Genomic DNA, 12,446 nt, shown 5'->3' with positions numbered 1-12,446 from the left:
GTAATTGTATCAGTACAATTTTATTACAAACCTTAGCAAAATCAGTAAACTGAAAAATTCCTGAATAAGGAATAAGCTGTCAGAAAAGTTTATATTTAAATAATAAAACGAATAAGTTAAATGAGGCGTGTAGTTGCAAAATCAGATACATCACTTTTTTTTTTTTTAATGAGTTAATGTTATATTTCATATCTTCATATGATTCTACAACTGCTAGAGCACTGTAATGCTCCAAAGCCTGATACATCACATGGATTTGTATGATGAAAAATAGTATTGGTTGCAAATCCTTGGTTCCTTGCAAACGTTTTTCCTTTATATTGAAAAATTATGTTTTAGTGATGTATCTGATATTGCAACTAAATGCATCAAATAATGGCTTAATAAAAATAAAAATTTGAAAGAAATTTATAACTATTTAAGTGAAAGTTATTATAAAACTCGGAAAAATCGACAAACTATAAAATGTTTAGTAAGGGAAAAATTTTCAGGAAATGCTTACGACTTAAAATTTCCGGAAATGTTTCATCACTAGATGTACTTAATAAAATCCGTACAACTTATGAACGAATATTTTAACTTCTGGATTACAAAGTTTTTTTTTTTTTTTTTGCAACTGGAGAAGTGATCATCTTTTTGCATGGTTGTACGTGAAATTCTTATTTATGAGTTTTTGGAATAATAGTTCAAAAATAAAACAGTAGTAGTCACTTTAAATCAACTTAACAGTTTTGCAACTCGTAAAACATATAAGAAAGTATATGCCATCTTCAATCTTTGAGATTGTGGCTGATATGTAGGCCTGCAGCTATTATCAGTCAGTACATCTCACTTGACGATATGTGTCAGAGAAAGAACAATTGTTTCTTTAATACATAGGCTATGAAGTCTGATTACTGTAATATGTAGCTAGTCGGCGATGTATGCAATGGAGGGGGAAAGAAACTGGCCACCTTATCCCATTATCTCCTGGCCTAGTTGCCTCATAAGTGATGTCATGTTGGTATCACTTGTGACGATTACATCTGTATTCGGACAGTTGACTAAACTACAATGCCATCTTCGTGTAATTCAATTGTTTTACAAAATATATAACAACAAACGTCTAGCTTATTCTGCCAAGATGCGTACATCATTGAAGACTTTCCCAGAAAAAAATATGTAACATCAGATTTCTGAAATAAGTTATGTGGAAAAAAATCATTATAAAGCATTTATTTATAACAGTAAATTATTGCGTTCAATGGCTGAATAAACTCGTATCCTTGTTTAGTCAAATGGTTGTGACAGTAAATGCAAACCTAATGAAATACGCCCCCGAAATTATTTTCGTTTCTCTGAAACACAAATTACAGTTTTTTTGGCTACATCCTTATTCCGGGGACGTCTACAATTCTGAGCTGTGACTGGAAGTTGCACACTAATTGAGATTTTATATATAGCTTCTTTCACGAATGAATGGCACCCGCCGATACGATTCCTTTCTTTTTCTGGAATGAAGAGAAGATTAAATTCAATGCCGAAGGAAAGAAAAACCTTAATTGGAGCGTAAAGACTCAATTGGCAAGAGGAAGTTACAATAGCGAAGTCTTGCATCTGAATACGGTAGATTCTGAAGATCGCCATGCTTACAAAGTGAAACCACTTAAGTATAGGATTGATACGATATAAAAAGCATTATGTGGGTAACATTTCATAACAGCCATCATTACTGGCCAGTAAAAACAAAGGCAATCGCTATTTGAGTGTGACAGCGGCGTCCACGTGCCTGTTACGTAAGCAAGAAACTTTTACGGTTCGGTAATGTTCCGGCGTTAGGACCACGGCACCCGAACTTCGGTACGTACCCCTTTCCTGCATTCCAGCGCAAGTATCAATTAACGTTTCCTATATTGCCTATGAAAGCCTTACAAAACACACACATTCTGAAAGACTACGTGTCACCATGGCGAACAAGAGACGGTAACATCAGTATAAAAGTGACAGAGACTTCAGCGGTAGGCACAGTTCAACATAACCAGTGCAAACACACAGGTGCTCTTCCAAAGGGACAAATTCACAAAAGGAAAATGCAGAGTTTTCAGGTGGGAATACTATAGTGTTACAAAATGTGATTGTGACAATTATTATTATTTTTATTATTATTATTATTATTATTATTATTATTATTATTATTATTATTATTATTATTATTAGCCTATTATATTATTATAAACAAAGACAACAACAAACACGCAGACAACATCATATAATGGCACAGATACGTAGATGGCATACTAATAAAAGGAAAAAAAAGTCAGATCCAAAACTTGCATCAACATAAAATAAACCCAAAGCTACACTACATTTTAAAAATTGAAAACAACAAATCCATAAATTTTCTAGACATCACAATAACAAAAGTCAACTATAAACAAATTTTCAAAATCTACAGAAAACCCACAACAACAACAACAACAACAACATCAGCACACACAACCATCCAACCACTAAACACAACACAAAAAAGCTGCATTCCGAACAATGCAATGGTACACAGACTACTCAACATACCAATGAACCAACATGATTACAAAGAAGAGCTAAACACAATCAAATACATAGCACAAGAAAACGGGTACAATCCCAACATAATAGACAACATAATACGAAAGACAAAACATAATCACAAAAATCGTAAGAATACAACACAAACACAAGAACACAAAAAATACATCACACTAACATACGAAAACAAAAACACACACAATATTGCAACCTCATTCAAGAAATTAAATTACAACATCATATACGGAACAAATAATACTCTAGAAAAACATCTCAACACACAAACAACACAAACAAACAAATACAACCACACAGGCTTATACAAACTCAAATGTAACACCTTCAACAATTTCTACATAGGACAGACAGGCAGATCATTTCAAACACGTTACAAAGAACACATCACAGCCATAACAAAATTACAAAACACATTCACATATGCAGAACACATGCTAATCACACCTGCAAAGACACCAACACAGATATGGAAATTCTACACATCCAACCAAAAAGCCAGAAACTAAACACACTAGAACAATACGAAATATACAGACACACAAAAACACATCCAAATGAAATTCTCAACACAAAACTCAATTTCAGAACACACACACTCTTTGACTCCATATTACACTACACAAACACACTCCCCACAGGAAACAAAACAAAAGGCGCCAATACCAGCAACAACTAGTTCTGAAGAAGGCCCATACAAGGCCGGAACTTGTTAACCAGGTACTTAGAATTTAACACGAGAAAGATATATAATACACATTCCCAAGTGACATAATGATAAAAGTTGTCTAATCAATTATTATTATTATTATTATCATTATCATTATTATTATTATTATTAATTTTGTACGGGTAAGTGTAAATTCCCCTAAATTACCATAAAAAGTACATTCCCCTACATTTACACCAAGCTCTAGTAACTGAGGTTTAAGAATGAACTAAAACAGATACCAGTGTAGAAGCAGTCACAGCAGCAGGAAGTCAAGAAAAAAATGGAATTTGAGCTCTTTTTACCTGCCAGTGGTAAATTCCCGTAATCGAGTAATGCTGTAAAATGAAGTTGATCGAAGACACACAGTACAACCAGAAGAACATGTTACAATCTTTGTTCAACAATGACAACAGCGCCGGGAAACATTCTACTTAAAAAACGAAACAATAAGAAAAGATTGTAATAATGTTGGTAACCCCGCTAATCGATTTAGATTATCGACAGTGAAAGAGAAATTAAAATGCTAAAAAGAAAACAATTTTTAGAAATTCCAACAGTGAGTGAAGAAAATTGGCGATCCACCAAGAAAACATGTCCTTTATTTTTTAAAGTTACAGGTCCTGTAAAGAATTTGATTTCATATAATGAGAATCATAATTATTAACCAAACAGTGAACGAGTCTTACAGCTCGATAAATAACTGGTGAGGGAAAACGATTTTGTGAGATTTACACGGCCAACATTTTATCTGTTTAGGCTTTAGAGGAATTTAAATTGACGGAATTTTAAACCCTTTCAAATTAAAGGAATTTACAATACCCCTTCTGTACATCAAATAACTTGCAAAATTCCTCTAAGTGAAAGCGAGATTATGGAAAAATGAAAATAAAATAATTTTAAAATATTAAGAAAATATTACTACTTTCCATGTAATTATTTTCTAGAATGTAAAAGGCTAGAATCCGATAAATGTATGTCAAAATCTGTTAATATAGATTGAAAATATGTGATCGCCATATTTTATTTCACCATTGGCACTTTTCTCAGTCTAAGTTATTTATATCAGTGGTGTAGAAAGGGGGGCTCACCGTACTGAAGCCTCCTTCCATTTTTTTTTCTAGAAATGTTTTAAAATGTTATTAAATTTAAATCATGAAGAAACAACCCATTATTCAAAGTGCGAGTACGACACTGAAAAAAAAAATACATATCGTTTGACTCTCTCTACCTACAATCACCAATATTTATAAATTTCTGCTAAAAGGTTGTTTTCAATTGACCGATGATTTTCAAAGAGATTTCGAAGCTACCGTTACGATTTTAGGAATTTGATTCCTTATAGTTTAATTATGCATCCTAATGTACAGTCTTAAAGAATTTATAAGAGTGGCGTGATTTGTAACAATTGTTGTGATAAATGCGTAAGAAAATGTAATTTTGTAGTTAAAAATCGAAAAAAAAAATCTGTACGAAGCAACTATGGAATTCACAACACATTTCAGCTTCAGCATATTAGCTAATTAAAGAAATTATATTCCTGGATAGTTCATTCTATATCTGTAATATTTTTTTACCCTTAAAAAGAAAGAATAATGGTATTTTACAAATAATTTCAAATTAGTGTAACTCTGAAAATATTCAGATTAGGACAAATGTTTAAATGACATTTTTTGCTCAGAATGTCTTCGGAAATAAGCTCCGTAAGGGATGGTAAATCCTCATGAATCACTCTGTATATGACGACACTTTCAATATCAACTCTAAAGTAGGTTTCATAATCCGCCGTTTTAAGTAGAATTTTACCGGATGATACTCGACCTGTCGCCCGGGAGTCAGATCCCGTGCTACGGCAGCCGTATATATTATTCAGGAACTTGTATAATAAAAAATGATACTGCCTACCTTATATAAAGGTCTTGTAAACATCCTAAGTTATATATATTTTTTTTTTCATAATACAATGGATATAATTAACGTGTCAATGAAGAGTCCATAACAGTGCTTACCTTGTGGCCTTGGTACAATCAATTTCAGCTGTAAGGAAACAGTCATTCCCTTTTACGCAGAAATCCAATATGAATCAACCAACCCATGTTCTACTCGTATTATTACTATTATTATTATTATTATTATTATTATTATTATTATTATTAATACCACTAATACTATTATCATTGATATCATATAAACTGACTAGATTAATGGCAGTCCTTTCGTGAACAGAGCTAAAAGTGTTGTTAATGTCGCACGTTATTTTCGAACAAAATATGCTTTCAGAACTCATTTCTCTGAGAGGTAAAAAATAAATCATAATGGATAACCGATGTTATTTTGTTTGTTTTTTTTTTTTTTTTGTGAAACAAAATACGGTGGTTGTATTTCAGGTTATCTCCGCCATTGTTGTGCTGGCTTTGGCCGCAGTAGTCAACGCCTATCCAGGTTACGTTCACCATGGATACCACCACCTGGCAGCGCCATCTCACGAACACGAACATTATGTAAGTATTGCTATATGTACATATACACAAGGACACAAACACAAAGCCTCACAACCACACATGTTCGAAAGATGTAAGCAAAATCTAAGCTGTACATATACTCGTAGTTCCCGACCGTTGACTCCCGGCAAGTGGTAGCTCAAGAGTATACGCCATGCACTCGCCAGGAGAAATATGCCCTGACAAACTGGGCAACTCAATTGTATTCTGGCTTAGTTGCCTCATGAGTGATTCCTTATTGGCGTCACTTATGAGATTCCAACCTGTATCAGTACAGTTGATTGAACAACATATAGGCTAAGTATTCACACATTTAAATCTGGATATAGTGAACATTCGGCTATAGTGAAGCTTATCTTTGGTCCCGACCACCGCATACATTAAAAAGTACATTAATATGTGCGTTTATAGTGAACCCTCTATTCGGTTATAGTGAACCTAAAAACTAGAAATTCCAAGAAAATGTTGTAATTTAAAAATGGCAAACATTTTTATTTACGAAAGAATAAAGAATAAAACCTGCTACTCCTTGAGTGCATTGAAAGACAAAGAAAGGATTTATTCAGCTTCCTAGACAACTCGAAAGATATTAAAAAGAATCGTGTAAGCAGTGAAGGATAAAGGAAGGATTAGTTCTGACTCCTTTAAAAGACAGTGTTTTCCTTTGTAAAAGGGAGTAAAATTATGACCAAACAATTAAGTTCAAGAAGAATTACAATCTAATGTTTCTGAACCCTCCCTCCCGCGTCTTTGTAAAAGTGAACCGGGGAAATTCCAAGGCCGAGTACACAGTAAGCTTCTCTTCCTAATTAGTGGGAGAGGGTGTGAGGTTGGTCAGTGCCTACTGCCTACATGGTTAGATTAGATTCAAGTTTGAACCGAGAACATCAGGATGTCGAAGCGTAAAGTGTTTATGTTGAAGGATAAAACGAACATTATTGCTGATATTGAACTTGGTCTATCTCAAGAGGACATTAATACTGTATGTTATATCGTCAATAGTATAATAGCAGACTCTTCAGTTTTATCGAACTTCAAGTTGGGATGAAACCTAAAAGAAATAGACCACGGACCTTCTCCCTTCCCTCTAATTTTACCCACATGCTTGGCCATTTACTCCCATGCTCTTCTTCTATCCATAAACAAATCGTCAATATTTTAGTGAGAGCTAAATATTTTAACAGGGGAATTAAATATACTGTGAGTTCACAAAGTTAACGGCTTTAAAGCTAGGTAACTGGTTCAAATAAAGTGCACTGGTACAATAATTAACATGGAGGCATGAGATAATTACTCTGCCTGCCATTAAAATTTCACTTTAATTCATATGTCGCCAATTAAAAAAATAGTGAACTTAGGATATAATGAGTGAAATATGATGGTCAGCAGAAGTTCTCTATAGCCGAAGTTGACTGTATAACTAAATACAATAGACAAGATATTAAATTCTATGAGTACCCTAACCAACGTAATATTAATTAATGAATTTTTCGTCCAAAGGCCCCAGCGCACTACAAGTTCAACTACGCCGTACACGACCCCCACACCGGCGACGTGAAGAACCAGTGGGAGACCCGTGATGGCGATGCAGTCAAGGGATCCTACAGCCTGGTGCAGCCCGATGGCTCCACCCGAGTCGTCGAGTACACCGCCGACAAGCACAACGGATTCAACGCCATCGTCAAGACTGCCGGAGGTCACGCCAAGCCTGAGATTACGTTCCACGGCGCCGGGGCTGGAGCCGGCGGTGCTGGAGGCTTCTTCTGAACTGGACCTCGTTGAGGGCGCTCTGGGGGGCCTCGGATATCACAGAGGCTCCACAGACGCGCCACAACCGCATATCACACGAACACGACCGCCATCACATAATAGTACATCGATACATCGAGACAAATGAATCGCCAGAATGAATGTTGTTTGCTATAGATATTTGTATTAATTTTGACTGTCTTTTGTTGAACACACACAGCTGTACATTGTTACGTTATAATTTTCATGTTATTGTATTTATGTTTCACTTCATACGCTTCCTATAAAGTAATAAAATATTTACAAACCTGAATAATTTCTTATTATTCTTTAGGTTAGTTACCAAAAAGAGAAAAAACCTATCTTGGTTCTTTCCATATTTGATCTCTATCATTGCTATCTCTGTTTTTCTTTCTTTTTCTTGTATTAGCTCGATGAGAGCTCTATAGTGTTCTTTTGACCCTGTTGACCCTCTATAGAGCTTTAATTTAATTTGTATTATTTTAATTAGTGTTTGTACTTATGTTTTGTATTTATATGTGCTATGTGGCAGTATGTCAGATTAAATAAATAAATAAGTAAATAAATAATTAATTAATAGGGGAGACTCGGCTAATTCCGCAATATTAAGAAGTAAATCTATCATATTTCTATCAAAATGTTTATTGAAAAATATTATCAAGGTATGTAGACATGGACGAAACCTTTCATTACCAAATGAGATAAAGAGACCTATTAAAATGCAAATATATTTAGTTGTACATACATTACAGTTAAAAAAAGAACTCGGGTAATTCCGCAACAGTGCGGATAAATCCGCAATAGGATTTGGCTAATTCCGCAGTAGTAAATAATTATGAAATACATTATGAAAGTAACATAAAAGGAACAATTTATATGTAACAATGCTCACTTTCTTCACAGCTGTGTAGCACAACACGAAAAACAGCCAACTGTCGATGTTTCACTGTATTGCCGACAGAGGTGTCGACCAATATCCTTGATTTTTTTTCTATAGCACTGCAGAGGACATGCCTCCTGTGGACAGCCTCTCAAAACATACGTTCACGCTATTGTAAATCCGCAGTAAAATCATACATGCACTACTGCGGAATTAGCCGAGTTTCCCCTAAATAAAGATCCTATCAACGATTGTTACATATATAGCAAGGCAACAAACGTTTCTAAGAGTGCAGAAACCAATTCTGTCGTCGATTTGCAAAAGGGGACAGTTCAAAATAACAAACTGTAAGGAAATCGCAAAAAATTATAACTGACTTAAAAAATTAAAATGTTCAGGAATCCTGAATGTATGTGTCCATAGTGATCTATTTAGAAAAAAAGTGAACATTTTAATTTTTAAGTCAGTTATAGTTTTCGCGATTTCCCAACATTTTGTTATTTTGAAAGTGTTTCCTTTTGCAGATCGACGATAGAATTAATGGTACTACCGGTCAAACTGGAGTGGGGAATAAGTCATTAATTGTGCTGAGTCTAGGGAAGAGTTCGAATCTGCTTCTGTGAAGTACCGTTTACTAGACATAATGTAAAATACCATTGTTCCATTCCTAGTATGTTAGAATATTTTTGGGATAATCTTAAAGTGTAAAATGGCTTACCTCTCTGTCACGCCTCGCGTTATCAGTTACTGGAAATGAAAGAATAACATCATGCGCAACGCAAGAACGAAAGCGCTGTGTTGTTTAGTCTATTGTCACATTATACAAATTCACTTCCATTCCTAGTATGTTAGAATATTTTTGGGATAATCTTAAAGTGTAAAATGGCTTACCTCTCTGTCACGCCTCGCGTTATCAGTTACTGGAAATGAAAGAATAACATCATGCGCAACGCAAGAACGAAAGCGCTGTGTTGTTTAGTCTATTGTCACATTATACAAATTCACTTCCAACAAATTTTTATGCAGCTGTGATAAAGAAACAGGGGTGTCATGGGTCATAGTACTGCAAATTTTTAAGTAGAATTTCGTCTTATGTGGTATGGTCAAAGTAATGATATTACGGTACCCAGTATGGACAAGGTGTTGCAATAAAACGTTTGTGTAAAACCTTAGCCAGACCTGTAAGTACTATGTTACGGAAATGAAGCGCGGACAATGAGAAGTACGGATATCAGCGTGTGAAATGTTATTTATGAGAGCAGGCTATAGCTATGGGATGTCAAAACGCCTGAATTACGTGCTCATACTACAAGCAATACAAATCCAACAAGGTTCACTTATCAGCAAGATAAAGTGCAATCATCGCTCTTAAGGAAATGTGCGGGTTCTTGAGAGCACGCAGTGCAGGCGTTTTGACATTCCTGCATAGCTACTCGCTTAGACCGCTAAAGAAATGAGAATATGATGCAATAACTTCTACAACCAGCCTCTCACTTTATAAACAAGTACCAGCTGCAGTGGAAAAACTATGTCCAATGAATGAATCGTAATATACTTCCAAAAGCCATGCTTCAATATCGTCCCCAGGGGAAGAGCTCTTTAAGCCGCCCAAAAAAAAGTTGGACCGAGAGTGACTCATTCAGACCGTAACGGGTCTTTTTTGAATCATTATTATTATTATTATTATTATTATTATTATTATTATTATTATTATGGTTTTATTTTTCCTAATAACTTTACTTGAAAATAAAGGGTACTATGCATAGACATTTCGCTAGCCCGCACTACGAGCGTGCTAAACTAGCTCCGGCTATCGACTGATTACTTGTACAGGATTCATATCATATCATATCATATCATATCATATCATATCATATCATATCATATCATATCATATATCATATCATATCATATCGCTAACACTAATTTATGAATACGAAAAACGTTAGTTCGCTAATCATCTACCAGACGCCCGCGCTAAGAATGTGTATGAATATGGCCCAAAATTGCTTGTGTATTAAATTTAGGCTACAAGTAAAATCTAAACCTCGTATGATAATATAGCAGAGCCTTAATCCTTCACTTCGAATATTATAACATCTGTCCGAAATAAAAGAGAGTCTGCGAAGTGACTGTACAATAGTTGACATAGGAGTTTCAACGCGGCTCCTTCACATCGGATGGAAGACAAGTGGTGGAATACGACGGACATGATGTGCCCTGGGTGTAGCAGGCCTCAGCAGACCGTGGCAGCTGTCCGATGATGATATCGGGTTCCTACTGCATAATGTATTCAGCAAGAACTGTAATAACATGCCGAGGAAGCGGCTATGTAGAGCGCGACAAATTGCGGTCTTCTGCCTTCCTGCACGACTGGAAAGTGAAAAAACGAAAACAATCCTCCAAGCAACACATGAAGTAACGTGCGTCACTTCCCCTCCGGCGCCTTATCATTCCGCGAAACTGAAGTTCGATACCCGGCGTTAAATGAGGGATAAGTGTGGATTGCGGTGGTAAGTAACTGTTCTTCTGATAGGAAGCTAATCTTGCGCGTAACTTGGAATTTCACTAGGACTGATCACTTGGTTTGGTTTTGAAGAGATTTCCCATTGTAAGGCAAATGGCAGGTAATTCATGGAGAATGCTTAGACCTACAGGCATATAGCAAAAAATCCATCTTCATATCACCAATTCCAGCGATGCTGGATAAGCTTGCAGTTGATGTGATGTTGATAAATAACAGACTAACAACTTGTGAATATTTTTAATAATAATTTCGAAATTATTGTCGCATTTTTTAAGTAAAAATTACAAAAGAGTGACAGGGAATTCATAGAAGCTCTGAATAAATTGTTACGACTATTTCCTTTATATGACGTCATTCCATTTTCGGCCAATGAAGTGTAATGACATTTTGAATTCCAACCAATCACACTCATACATCGCGATAATTTCTGCAGCTCGATTTATCGCTATCAATTTATCGCATGGTCATTCTTTTGTTTAGTCAGTGTCGCCAACTGTTTCCACGTAAATCGATGAGCGTGAATCCATTGTACTAAACAAAGTGCGAAATCCTACTTCCACATCTACATCTTCATATTCTAATTCCATGTCCATGCACCTAAAGAAAATGACACTCCTTCATAACAATTGTTCATTTAATTAATGTATTAATCACATTATTTGTAATTATACCATAAAATGTTAAAATTATATTATGATTTCAGCAGATAATGACGTATTTCTGTTATAATAACAAGAGAAAAGCACAGTACAGTATATGTAATTAACATTTTTAAACCTGTATTTCGCTTTTCTCATTTGGCATTACTGAATAACATCCAATTTCTTTATTGCAGTAATCGATATTATTTAAACTTCACAATCTCTGAATAGGTTAAGTATTCGTAAATATACAATTATTAACATTTTCTGAGCATATTTTAGGCATATATTTACATTTTTATTTTATTCACGAAATAGTCCTAATAAATGTCGCTCGAGGTCTGAGATTTCTCAAATAAATCAGACCTCTGATGACATTACTATAGACAATTTCAACATCTGACGTCAGTTGCTTAGCATAGGTTATGTGTTACGTCACTCTTTTCTGAAATAATTTGTATAGCAATGTATTGTTCAGTTAAAGCGCAATAATTCCATTCTAAATACTTGTACAGCTATAAATAGTATATATTCAATAAAAATGAAGAAAACAGTAATTCTGCAGCTCTGAAATGTTGGCATACATAGCAAACCAGTTCTACTGTCCGTGTGCCAGCTCTGAAACCGCGGCAGGAATGCGGCGTGGAACCGATAAGGGGGTTGATGACGTAAGACTGTACTATACTAGGCTAAAAACATACACCGCGGCAGGAATGCGGCTTCGAAACGATAAGCTGGTAATGGCATAAGACTCAAGAAGTAATGTTTATTTTACGGAGGGAACACCCACACTTACTCTCTAGCTGGTCGTGTTGAGTCACATCACCCCGCTGCCCACTTCAGCATACCGCTTGGT

The 12,446-nt window shown here is 35.3% G+C and overlaps 1 protein-coding gene across 1 annotated transcript; it reads left to right on the top strand.

Annotated features, from left to right (window-relative positions):
- The first annotated feature begins 1,996 nt into the window (after nucleotides 1–1,996).
- On the top strand, nucleotides 1,997–7,827 carry LOC138716158 (cuticle protein 19-like). The gene is made up of 3 exons (XM_069848989.1): nucleotides 1,997–2,084; nucleotides 5,659–5,772; nucleotides 7,273–7,827. Exons 1-3 carry the CDS (start codon nucleotides 2,070–2,072, stop codon nucleotides 7,537–7,539), a joined length of 396 nt encoding a protein of 131 aa, XP_069705090.1. The 5' UTR covers nucleotides 1,997–2,069; the 3' UTR covers nucleotides 7,540–7,827.
- Nucleotides 7,828–12,446: the final 4,619 nt, after the last annotated feature.

Source organism: Periplaneta americana, chromosome 16 (genome assembly GCF_040183065.1).
Source record: "Periplaneta americana isolate PAMFEO1 chromosome 16, P.americana_PAMFEO1_priV1, whole genome shotgun sequence".
Lineage (NCBI taxonomy): Eukaryota > Metazoa > Arthropoda > Insecta > Blattodea > Blattidae > Periplaneta > Periplaneta americana.
The sequence above is the reverse complement of the archived record's forward strand: the minus strand, read 5'-3'. Positions and strand labels throughout refer to the sequence as shown.